This window comes from Kwoniella dejecticola, chromosome 8 (genome assembly GCF_000512565.2).
Source record: "Kwoniella dejecticola CBS 10117 chromosome 8, complete sequence".
Taxonomy (NCBI): Eukaryota; Fungi; Basidiomycota; class Tremellomycetes; order Tremellales; family Cryptococcaceae; genus Kwoniella; species Kwoniella dejecticola.
In genome coordinates, this window is record NC_089308.1 from 972,199 (window position 1) to 984,496 (window position 12,298).

The following is a 12,298-nucleotide window of genomic DNA, read 5'->3' on the forward strand; positions in this document are numbered from 1 at the left end:
CGCATAGCTAGAACATGCTATCGACAGAATGGTAGGTGACTAAAAATGCTAGAGACATCATGCAATATCAATTCTACGAAACTTTGCCGAAAGTCACCTGCCTCTGAAGCAGGACTTTGCTCCAGGGTCTACAGCAGCCGGACTCTGTCTACGCCTGCTTGGTTCTAACCTCTCGGACACGATCGGAGACAATGAGTTTACTATAGCCTGAATCTCGTTGAAGTCGTTATATCTGGTTAAAAATCTGATCTTGTAATCAGCACCGGCCTGGTGTCTCTTCCCGCTGCCCAGGAGCCCTATCCTCCCAGCAAGTTGAGCGCTTTTCTAAGCTCGTTCCTAGCAGTCTCGTAGTCGTCAAAGTCCATCGCCGAGACAGCCCACTTGGCATGCTTCTGGACAGTTTCTACATCTCTTCTCGTCAAATTGGTCCTGGTTGGTCCGTAGCTTTGAGTAGCATTTTGATGGATCTGCGATTGAGCAGGTTGAGGAGAGCTCAAGCCTAAGCCATGGGGTTGAGGATGAGTCGGTGGATGTACAGGATACGATGCTAGAGAAGGCGGGGGAGGTGGTGGTACAGTAATGGAATTTGTGGATGATCTAGGTTGTTGGGCCGCTTGTCCATTCCTGGATATAGGAGCATTGGAAGTAGGTGCTTTGGTGTTCACCGGCTGATGATTGACATTTCCGTTGCCTCCCGGGCGAGAAGACGAAGAAGCTGAGCTGTCGCCTCTTGGACGACCTGGAGGAGTATGTAATACCACCTTAGGTGGAGAAGGTTTGGGGCTGGCAGGGGGACTGGCAAAGTCGGTAGGAGGTGGAGCAGGTGGAGCGTCATAGGAAGATACGGTGAAATGCGTTGAAGCTGGACTTAAAGGTGCACCGTCAGGTCCCATAAATCGCACGTTCTTCTTGTCACCTGGTGAGCCTTTCTCGGTGGGACTCATAGGTGGTGCCGAGGGTAAGATGACTTCAGGCTTATTGGGTGGGAAGTGTAATTCCGATTCGTCGTCTGGTAAACCAGGAGTAGCTACTGTTGACCATGCTCCAGAGCCTGTCGAATGATTGCGAGTCGGGGTCCGAAGATCTTCCTGCGAAGTCTGAAGTCCGGGGAGAATAGGTCTTGTAGCAGGGACGGGAGACGGTCTTGGCGATATTATGGGAGTGGATGTATGGCTTGAATTACTTGGGACTTGCGGTCTAGTTTGAGAAGAGAAAGATCCGCGCCCTTGCGGTGGTGATTGATGCGAATGAGATGGATCGGCTGGCGCATCAGTGGGAATAGTGGGGAATGGGTTGATATCGTTCTCGCTCTCGGGTATCGCTGATCAATAAAGTCAATAAGATCGACAACAGTAACCAATATGTACACTCACGTGGACCAGAGGCTGGTATCCTTCCTTCCCTTAGAGCCTTCGCACCGTCCGCTGCCTTCCACCTAGCATATTGTAGTTTCTGTTCCATCTGTGCATGTCGGGGACCTCAGCTCAAAGATAGCTTTTTTCGTGGCGACTGGCCACTAACTCACCTCGTCAGTCATACCGCCCTCGAAACATTTCAAAACCTCTATAAATTGCCCCGCGACGACGAACTTCCGGACAGTAGCTCTGGTATAAGTTAGCTGCTGGCTCTCGAGACCTGGTCAACGTTTGACTCACTTTCCGGTGTTGCCAGCTCTGTCATCGTTGTCCGCCGACATGAAGACCTTCAGAGCAAAATTTTCCACTAATGCAGCTCCCGCTGCTTCTGACGCTATACCTTCGTTGTTGGCTAGAATCACTTTCATCTATTCGCATATATCAGCTGAGTGTCTGCTGAGCAAGACAATTCTCGACTCACACTTTCAAGAGCGTCGATAATGCTCATCAGGAACATAGTGTCTTCTTTGGTCCTCTGCTTGAGGTTCAAGGCTTTCTGAGCGGCAGAGAAGCAGCCTGCGCGAGAGATTCAGCATGGTCTTCGTGTACTCGGCCGATTACAGATGCTACGGTTAAGAGGGGACAAGCAGAAAGATGGATAAGGGCTTGCTGGACTCCGAGAATGTATGGCTACTCACACCAATACGCGACCACTGGTTCCACTTTCTTGAGCTCGTTTGCTCTTTTCAGAATCTGTTCACATTGTTTCAGTCCTGGTGGGACATTATCAGTGGGTATCTTGACATTGTCCATCGTGAAAAAAGGGTATGATGCGGCTGAGCCGGGTACCGTGGGTTTGTTGTGCTGGAGTGGAGATGTGTTGGCAGTGATGGACGGTGATCTTTGACGCGTAGTGATCGAGTGCTGTGTTTGTGATTGGTATTGTTTATGTTTGAGAAAAGGATTCTGAGCCGCAGTCTTAGGCAATTGATAAAGAGGAGCGGGACTGGTATTTCGATTCAAAGGGGGCGGATCGGGTGAGATTGGAGGAGTAAGTGGATATTGAGATTGCTGTTGGTATGGAGACAACATTTCAGTCAGAATAACCAGGTGGCAACAAAAGGAGTCGACGCGTTGAAGGGGACAATGGATATTGACGAGTGTTACACCACCAATTGTTCAATCAGATTGATCGGTATTGTAGAGGTGTCACAGTGGGATTGTGTGATAGATGTCGGTTGAGGGTTTTGAGGCGAGATGCCATCATGGTGATGTGAGATGTATTATATAGTAATTCAAAATATCAGCGTCAGCCAGAGATCTTTTGAGTCATATCACCCATTTCAATCCTTTCAACACGTAAATCACAAGACGAACATTGAAATTAAATCGCTCAAGCCGTAATCAGCCGTTAAAAGGCTATGGATTGCCCTCAAATGGCTATTGGACCGATCAAACAAGAACGAACGTGATGAAGCGATGACCCCTGACCCCCTTTTCGTGAAGACAATTTTGCTCCTTGAATCGAGCGGTAAAGGTCAAGTGAGATGCACCAGTGCCGAATACCGATAATGAGATATCATCGAACAAGGGGCTGTGTCTGGTAGATCAAGGAACAGCAGTATACACAAGACCAAAGCGTACACTGATGTGTACATGGAAAGGGGTAGAAAAGCGTGACATTGATGTTCAAAGGGGAGGAAAGGCGCAAAGGATCATGGATCTGGGGTGATTATATCGTTTATCTCAAGATGAGATGGGACTACGCTGAAAGAGACTTCGTACGACTCACGCTCTTTGTAAGAGACGGATGGGCTATTCAGCCAATCAATGTACTAATGGTTTATTCCCTCCTCGACTGGACCCACTGGGACGCCGATCAAGCTCTACTTCCGCTAAGAAAGCGGAACCGCGAAATGCGGTCGGTCTGGAGTGTGGAACCTGAACCGATCGAAGTAGGGGTTGTGTTTGAAACGCTTTCGAGCGTTGTCAGTGACAAATCTCGGTAAGAGAGGTGTCACAAGTCGATTGAAGTAGCCAGTGCGATTTCAGTAGACAGGAAGTGATCCTCGTACTGAACTGTAGCCTCGGATGCCGTCCAATGACTTGATGACGAAAGGATAGTCGAGTTCTTGCGGCAGGCAGGTCGGTTATCTCGGGTAGGATGAGTGTATCTTGACCAGCTGATGAGATATCTGATACACTTTTGTGTTGATATCGACGTATGTAGATGATCCTATGGTAATGTGTGTATGTTGAAGAGAAATCCATCTTATGATGAGGTTCGGATCATGACCAAAGTCATTCAACGCACTGTTCGCTTGTCTTCGTCATCATTCAGCTCCCACGTGGATCAACAGGAAGCCGGGGACGACCGCTATACGTTGTACGTTGTTGATGGTGCCTGAAATCACGATTAGCCGATTTCCGTTCGAGGGGAATGCAAGGGGTAAGCTGAAACGGTCAAGTGGTCAAAGCGCATCGCAAAAATCACTCACGTCCACATAAGAATCTTGACTGGTCCTTCCCAGCTCATTCATAGACGTAAGAAGGGATGATATCCCAGCTCTCGAGTCCTTTGGAGCACTCGGCACACAGCTGAGATGAGCTCCAGCAAAAGAAGCTTTGGTCCTCCTTGTCATCAGTGAGTGTACTTTCAGTCCGGTGGTCTCGGTCGAGCTAATAGATATCTGCGATCAGATGGACAGGCAGACAGACAATCAAACTACTCGAAGCTATAGATGGTAGTCAGACCTATATCGACGCGCTCTACCCCAATCCTAAGAGTGTACCTTATCGGAATAGCCAGGCCGAACAGGATAGGCTGTCCATTCGAATGGCCTTAGAAAGGGAATTATGTATGATCATCCTAGAAGACTCGAACTGGATGAGATGGATGCTGAAAAATGGAAAGATCGTTGATGGTCCAGATGGACTGATCTGGGCTGCCGATGAGCACAATGATATTCAAGATAACAGCAATCCTGTTAGATTGATGCTAGATTCGTGAGTCCAACCAATATCTCCAGGATGGATATTCGATCAAGCTAAACTAACGCTGCTGTAAAGACTCGACGAGAAAAGCGAACAACTCGACAGCAAACTCGCAAAAGCTAGAGCGATCCAAAATGATGCGGAGTCATATGCGATGGAATGTCGCGTACGAGGTAAGCCCTATCTCTCTAAAGCTCTCTGCAAGTCATGAAAGGTACAACGCTGATTGGAACAACAAATTTTCCTTCAACTAGATGATCATCGAAGATTGTGCGACTTAGACTGGTTCCCCATATACAGCCGTATCAAATCTCTAAATCACCCATATTGGATGCCCAGAAATTCCCGTCCAGCCAAACAAGATGCTTTCTTATCTTCCTTCGCCCCATCAACTCGCACCCCATCGTCAATCACCTCCGCAGCCCCAGCTCGATCGCCCAGAGTGTCCTCATCATCAAAGAAGCGATTATCGTCTCCAATCGCATCATCTCATGCAATCCTGGAAACACCTAACCAGCCTGCTCATCGCATTTTCAAAAAGGCTAAAGTCTATCCCATCACTCCGGGACCTTCTAGCTTCACATCGATAGGTCGACGTCTGGGACGGAAATCTGGCACCCCAATATCCATATCCTCAGATTCCGACGATGGAGACATTATCCAAACTCCTGATAATACCATAGAAATCGATTCCTCGGATGAAGATGATATCGTCATTACTGGTTTCAAGTCTAGCGCCAGAAAACCCTTCCTCCGACCTTCTCCTTCATTATCCCCTTCGCCCCCTCCTGATGAACGCAGTAAAGACTTTTTCGTCCGACGATATACCCGGACCACAGAACGAGTCGGATACTTGACAAGTCTGAATGAGTCGGAAAATCTCCAAGCTATTAGAAGGTTGTCTGGTCCGATCATGAATCGTCATACAGTCTCAGACTCTGAGTCGGAAACAGATGGTCATGCCATTCAATTTCAGTCAAAGTCACCCATTCGACCCCGATCTGCGATTGTCAGTGCTCCAGAAAGCGGAGTAGAGGTCAATGATCGATCTTGGGAAGATCTGATTGCTCCACACTTCCTGGAAGACATGTTCAGAGATACTTCTATCCGATCGCATCGACTGGATCTCCTACATGCCAGAATGGGCTTACCGTCTGTAGAAAGGGATGCACCCCTTGCCCGCGGGGCTCAGTCGCCACCGTTAGTCCTGAATGCTCAAGATGATATAGATGAGGAAACGAACAATAGTCATGGGGTCTTCTACCCCCCATTGATAATCACCGATGGAACGCTAGAAGACTATCCCATCCCGATCGAGGGTTCCCCTGAACTCACAGACCAAGACTCGCGAGAGCTTAACAAAGGGCCGAGGGATCAAGTCGTGGTTGTTGTTTAGATGATACATTGCCCTGCCGCCGGAATGTATGGGATGAATTTAATTCAAGCCACCGAACAGTCCTGTCTACATGAGCTGTCGGATGAATTGTTTGATGGTACCTCGGAGTTTGATGTTTATGTTGCTAGCACGTGCTCGCGATAATCTCGATGAGATTGATGCTTCGCTCACTGCTATGCAATCTTCGCTCATAGCTATCTATCTCACTCTTCATGTGTCTTCAAATTTACATGTGGACTCAAGCAATCCCAACTTGACCTCCCATAGCGCCAACATGACCGGAAGCAAAAGCGGAGCTACGCATTGTCAGTGGGAGCATGAGTGAGTGGGACGTTCTCGACTGATCATATCATCTCTCGTTGTCAACTTACCATGGCTGATAGGCATACTATGTTTCATCTATGTCGCAGTTGGACCGAGAAGCAAATCTGCTTTGTTCTCGATCGAGTGTCGAAGCAAGAACAACTTGAGCAGGCGTTCTTTCAAGAACATCTGAACAAACAACAATCACCTCCATCCATCCTAGCCGAACAGCAATTATGTCTCGAAGTACTTGGTCCGACACCATGGATGAGCTACATGATCCAGGACAAAAGGGTCATTCGGGATGCTTCTGGCTCTTTGAGGTTGAAGGGCGAACAATGGCCCGCAAAGTACCGGGCTATTAGCAGATTGCTCGATATGTGAGTACTGCGAAATGCAGTCCTGATGAATGCTGCTACCGTAAATATACGTGACTCGGGGAAGAGCTGACGAGAGAAATGGGTACCACACTATCATACTGCAGTATCCACCCCCTTTCCGAAGAGATCAAAGCGCAATTGGGACCATATCGTTCCGAAGCGCAACTCAAAACTCATAATCTCAATGGATACAAGAAATGGAGTGAGACAAGCTCAAGCCCCGACAAATTACCTCCTAGTCCGCCTGATCAACTGCAGTGGTCCACCAATTCGAGCTGATGTCAATTTCACTTGATAACATTCTATAGTTGACTGGCAGGCGAAGAACCGTTACACTTGGTATTTCAAGTACGTGGCTGTCAGGCTCCGAACAAATCCTCTATGGCTAAACCAGGATGTCATCCCTTCTTCAAATCGGCCTTCCACATCAGCCATGACGGTCAAACAGCTCGAAGATAGGTACAATGGCTCAGACCTCCATCACGCAAGTGGAAGAGACGTTCCGCCTCATTTACGAGAGGTTCAACCCAGACTGGCAGACAGACTCACTGCAGACAAGGATTTCAGCATGAACGATATCGACATGACGCCTCCGCCCTCTGTTGTCCCCTCGTCTTTGGCCCAAGCTCCCGTCTCTAATGCGCCGCCGACCTCGGTATCCCTCTCAGAGGTCGACGGACATTATAAGACATATACACCCAATCGCGGTACCCACTGCCCAGCGGATGAGGGTGGGGTTGATGGAAAAGGAGAAGAGCTCATCGCTGCCATGTTGATGCTGATGGCACAAGAGTTGACGTCCAGGTTTGTCACACCTCCCCTTCCTCCGATCATAATTGCGGAAAATTAGCACTATTTGTTTGCTGATTGAGTTGAGTCTCTGTCAGGCCTTCGGCATGTATGAAAGGCTTCACACTCACATACAACAAAAAGTTATCGGTACCCGAACAGTCTGCGATATACTTGATCAAAAAATTAGGTGGGAAGGCAATCGATATTTCGAAGACAGACACTCAGGAAGATACAAAGAGATCTCTCAGTGATGAAAACGGGAACGGAGTAATGATTGTCGAAAGAACACCTATATTCATCTTATGGAGTCCTTATGGAAATATGGGATCCCTTTCGGGAACAGGTGAAATCGACAAAGACAAGGACGATCTGCCTACTCCGATCACTCTGATAGGTTTAGTACACCTCATCACGGCTAGACGTCAGGCTGAACTGAGCGGGGACTTAGTAGATCTTCTCACTGATTGACCCTCTATAATAGATATCAAGGTAATTGTACAGTATGCGGTATCTAGTAGTCTACAATATCTGCGTTGCAGGAACTTAAGGCTCATGACCTACAGCTCATTCGCATGATGCTCATCATCTTGCATATAGTTCCGCATGCCACAAATCGAAAAGGAACGATGGCTCGCAACCTTCTTCTTGAATTCGCTCTGCGCTGGCTGTTTGGTGATCATCAACATTCATGAAAGCATATGATATGTAATTGTACGTGGTAAATGAGTATGATATAAAACCTAAGTTTCTTGCCCTGCTGTTTCCGTCCTCCCTTCTCACCGTTTTAGGTCTGAGTAGATGTGAGATAAGATTTGCCCCTTACCCTATCGCACGCCACATTAAACGTTATTGACGCCAACCGCCTTAGCCTCCACGGCAGTCCTTCCGATCTTGTTCACCTTCTTACACCCACCACACCAATGCATCTCACAATACTTCGCTCTCCAGCACGCTCTAGCTCCTGTCGAGTCTTTGCATCTGTCCGAGACGACTTGCGGTACTTGCGCGTCATGGGGACAAGGTATCACGGCGTAAGGGTCGACCTGGTTACCAGCGGAAGAGGGATGTTGGTGGGCTAGGATGTAGCCTCGGCAGAAAGTCGGGGAAGTGGGTATAGTCATGTTGCAAGAGTGATGATAATGATGGGGCAGGCTTATGGCGGCTTTTGGCAAGTGTCGTGTTTTTAATATTGATACGATCGATGTGGCTTTGCTTATACGGTTAGGCAGGGTGGTTTGATGCAGGTGTTTCGTTTTCGTTTTCGATTTACTCGAATTTTAGTTGTATTGACTTTGGTGTTTGTTGTTGGAAAGGCTGGGCACTGTGTCTTCGAGAAGGGATAAATAGCCCTTTTATACACATCTCGTGACCCGCAAGCTGATATCCCGGGCTCTTTCGACTGGATAGTATATAAAGGATCGTCCGTTTGGGGAATGGTAAAGACGGCTTGAGACGCGTTACACACACGATATGAAGGGTAATGACTGTGTGACTGGGTCTCAGAACCAGGAAGTATCACGAGAAAGGTTGCGATGGGAGTTTGAAGATGACTGTTTTTCTATGTACAAAGGATCGCGTTGCCGATCAAAAGGTGAGCAAGTCTGCCACAGATGGTGAATCAGCCACCAGCTCGGGACTAACGGGTAGTGGTATTTTGGCGGCGATATCGATCACAGGAGCCATAATCATCGGCTCGTCCGAGAGGACCGAGGGCTCGAGGGCGAACAAGCTTGGATCGTAATGTCGGATGATTGCGGTATCAGCTGTCCCAATGGAACTGAGATGAGCGTTATTGTGATTTGTTGGTGGAGTGATCTGTCCGTGAGATAGTCTCAAATGCGGCGGGAATTCACGTTGACTTTGATCTCGGTTTTGTCCAGGTCCATAGTCACCGTCGTTGATTGCAAGCAAGGAGTCGAACGTTACTCGAGAACCACCATCGGGGCCAGAATATCTATTTCTGTATGGCCAAGGTTGTCTTTTAGTGCCCTAAGATCTTTTGAAGGCTGACGAGAACGGCCGAGAAGGTGCATAATCTGAGATTCTCCATCATCAGAATCATCGTGTCCCGAGATATCAAATGACACCGCTCGGTCTATCGACTCGTGGTACCCGAAGCATTGATGAGCCATGTTGGATATCGTTTGAGGATCAGAGCGACATATTTGAAGTACCAGGTATTTTTGCCTATCGATTGCCATTGAGCTATATCACAGAGTATTTCGTCAATTCACCCACACGTTCGGAAGGGTAGGAAAGCGTAGAAGACAGCCTGGCCCAGCGAACATAACCTTCTGAGCCTCTTCTCAATTGAGAAGCATCAGATGCCGGGCCAAGCTTGGACTTGATACTTTCAGCAACTGGATGCAGACTAAGTCAAACACACCTTCTCGTCAGCTCCTATGAGAGATGAGAACGCGTATGATAATCAACTCACGCTTTCAATAACCTGGTAATGGCAAAATGATTCTCATGCCAATCACTAGCAGCTTCCAGAAGCCCTCTGGAGTCCTTCTGAACCCACTTATGTCGGAGCATCCATTTCATCCATTCAGTTCCCGTGAGATGTTTGAAGCACAGATTGATTTCTATATCTTTCTTATCCCTGTGTTTTTGCTTGGGGTGTACTATCAAGAAATGGATAAGTGCTCGACTAGAAGCGATATCCTCAAGAACAGCACAGGTCTGAGACTCTGTCCAGCTGTTACAGTATGTAAACATTCATCTCTCGTCAGCTTCCGCCGCAAGCTTCACTACTCAGTTGGCCCAAAAACGACTCACGGATGATATGGCAGATCTCGTGTCCAAGGGCCTGTCCCTGTGGCTGGACCGGATATAGTCATGGCGATTGGCTGGCTTGAATATGGTCAAGGGGAAAAATACGAATTTTAGTCACAGAGGTGCGGAAGAGGACAATTGATAAATTCTTTTGGAGGGTTGTCGATTTCATGAGATTCATGATCGAGTGCCAATACCAGATCGCGTCACGTAGGGAATCGTCTATCACCCTTCGGCCTGACGGTCGTCAAGATGGAGAAGCCTATATATATTTAGTTTTATTTCTCATGGTGGGCGCAGGATGGGATGAGACATCCTCTAAGGCATCGGGGGTCAAGCGAGGCAAGGTCACATCTGCTCTGCGATCTTCCTCTTCTCGATTTGGTGCGAGACTGTACCTTGGTTCAGACCGGGTCTGTGCATAAAGTGAGAAGACTTCTCATTAGACCCAGTGAAATGAACTGATCTGAACAATTGTGCCGCGGGACGTCAAAGGAGGGATCCATAATACTAGATCAGTTCTAGTGGGCATTTCGACGCACAGATCACCTCAACAACGGAAAGCACATGTCAAACAGAAATTGATTACAGTGCAATCAGAGTTGATGTGTCCTGTATCATCACTCAATTTACGCGTCGTGGTCCAGTCAACTACAGACACACCTTACTTATTAGTTAAGATATGACCATCTCTCGTAGCTTCGTCCATCTGTGATAACCTCGGTCGTGATTTTTCTCCAGTCCGATACTAAGCTTTGTTCGGACTGTACTTTACTGACCGTTCGTTGATCGCCTTCTGGACGACCTAACAACCTTATCCTTCGCACGCTGAGACCAGCCGGTCGTCCTCATACGTCCTCCATATCTATCAACTTATCCTTTAGAATCATCGACCCGCTTGTACATCCGAACTTGAGGTGAGTCTATTCATGCTGTTGCGCAATCCTATTAACATGCATGGACTCGACAGCTGATACGCTTCATCCAGGTCAAGATGTCTGATCAGGATGAATTAGCTGACGAGAGCTTGGAAAATTTACCGGATGATGGAAGCAAGAGAGGTACAGCGAAATCTCGAGAAGTAAGTCATTATTCATGCGCCGTTTCATGTGGACGATTTGAGTGTCCCGATAAGTCGCTGATAGTACATTCTTATCAGGGAGAAGGCTCATCTCTTGGTCCGATCCTTTCTTCTGGGGTGAACGCGAAGATATCAAGAGGATCGACCTCGCAGGGTGATGCAGAATCAGTGAAGGAAGCTGACAAGAGATCAGATTCAGCGAGTTCGCCCACACTGACATACAGGTTTTGAGCTGATGATCATTTGGATATACTATACAGCCAGATCCGCCTCCTACAGCATCCCAACCGCCGAGCCCATCTACCTTTGAATCAGGCTACTGGGTGGACAAACACCTTTTCGATATACAGGTGACCCTGGAGCAAGCTCGAATGCAACGTTTCGCCGGGAACATCATCCGCGCCATCGATAGCCCAAGGACTGGGCCGGAAACCCTCCTTGACGAGAGAAAGAGATTTGAGGAAGATGCCAGCGAGATGATACAGGAGAACGAGAGTGACCTGAGGTCCATGATCAAGACGTTCGTTTTGAAGCGGGGTGATTTCATGGACGAGCTCCCTGGAGACGCCTTCCCGGGCACCTTTAGCTGGGATGAAAAGAGGAAGAACGGTGCAATCAAGCTGTTGGAAAATCAACTAACGACCGAGAAAGAACAATTGACTAGAGTGCGAAAGCAGTTACGAGACGCCAATATGGCTCGGGCTAATGACCAAAAGCAGATAAAGTGCTTACAGGAGGCGCTCGAAAGATCAAAGGAGACAAAACCTCAAATTTCGTCAACAGAGGATACAATACGATCGAGACAATCAGACGCTCTTCGAACTCGTATTTCCCAGCTACAAGATAGAAATGAAATGCTTGAGAATCTTCATCAGAGTGACAGAGAAACCATCAAGGCGCTCGAACGTCAATTAGAGCAAGTTCGCGATACTTCCTCGCTCAAATCAGGAACCAGCGCATCTGCATCGAGCTCAACGAAACGAAAGTCTTCTGTCTCTTATGACGATAGAGGTACGACTTCACGAAGAAGGCTCTCCTCACCTATTGTAGTTAAGGATGAGTCGGACGAGGAGTCGAATTGATTCATATGGATGAGGAGATCGAGTATGCATGAAGGTGGGGATGGACCGTCAGGTGGTACTGAACGATCGAGACCACGAATATCTCATTTTCCATGTGTAATTTCGATATATGGCTGTAGCCGATCATCACTCATCGA

The 12,298-nt window shown here is 47.8% G+C and overlaps 6 protein-coding genes across 6 annotated transcripts; 3 read left to right on the forward strand and 3 right to left on the reverse strand.

Moving 5' to 3' along the window:
• Positions 1–296: 296 nt before the first annotated feature.
• On the reverse strand, positions 297–2,168 carry I303_106642 (uncharacterized protein; the record flags this gene model as incomplete). Its single annotated transcript, XM_018411969.2, has 6 exons — positions 297–1,321; positions 1,374–1,461; positions 1,526–1,604; positions 1,656–1,783; positions 1,837–1,931; positions 2,054–2,168. 6 exons carry the CDS (start codon positions 2,166–2,168, stop codon positions 297–299), a joined length of 1,530 nt encoding a protein of 509 aa, XP_018259170.2.
• A 1,790-nt stretch (positions 2,169–3,958) lies between these two features.
• On the forward strand, positions 3,959–5,745 carry I303_106643 (uncharacterized protein; the record flags this gene model as incomplete). The annotated part of the gene is made up of 4 exons (XM_018411968.1): positions 3,959–3,999; positions 4,056–4,361; positions 4,425–4,522; positions 4,604–5,745. The coding sequence occupies 4 exons, from the start codon at positions 3,959–3,961 to the stop codon at positions 5,743–5,745; spliced, it is 1,587 nt and encodes a 528-aa protein (XP_018259169.1).
• Positions 5,746–6,019: 274 nt separating this feature from the next.
• Positions 6,020–7,688, forward strand: I303_106644 (uncharacterized protein; the record flags this gene model as incomplete). The annotated part of the gene is made up of 5 exons (XM_018411967.1): positions 6,020–6,066; positions 6,156–6,428; positions 6,533–6,630; positions 6,737–7,232; positions 7,316–7,688. The coding sequence occupies 5 exons, from the start codon at positions 6,020–6,022 to the stop codon at positions 7,686–7,688; spliced, it is 1,287 nt and encodes a 428-aa protein (XP_018259168.1).
• A 371-nt stretch (positions 7,689–8,059) lies between these two features.
• I303_106645 (uncharacterized protein) lies at positions 8,060–8,341 on the reverse strand (the record flags this gene model as incomplete). The annotated part of the gene is made up of 1 exon (XM_018411966.1): positions 8,060–8,341. One exon carries the CDS (start codon positions 8,339–8,341, stop codon positions 8,060–8,062), a length of 282 nt encoding a protein of 93 aa, XP_018259167.1.
• Positions 8,342–9,425: 1,084 nt separating this feature from the next.
• Positions 9,426–10,063, reverse strand: I303_106646 (uncharacterized protein; the record flags this gene model as incomplete). Its single annotated transcript, XM_018411965.1, has 3 exons — positions 9,426–9,591; positions 9,658–9,921; positions 10,002–10,063. The coding sequence occupies 3 exons, from the start codon at positions 10,061–10,063 to the stop codon at positions 9,426–9,428; spliced, it is 492 nt and encodes a 163-aa protein (XP_018259166.1).
• A 929-nt stretch (positions 10,064–10,992) lies between these two features.
• Positions 10,993–12,161, forward strand: I303_106647 (uncharacterized protein; the record flags this gene model as incomplete). Its single annotated transcript, XM_018411964.1, has 3 exons — positions 10,993–11,079; positions 11,158–11,247; positions 11,340–12,161. 3 exons carry the CDS (start codon positions 10,993–10,995, stop codon positions 12,159–12,161), a joined length of 999 nt encoding a protein of 332 aa, XP_018259165.1.
• Positions 12,162–12,298: the final 137 nt, after the last annotated feature.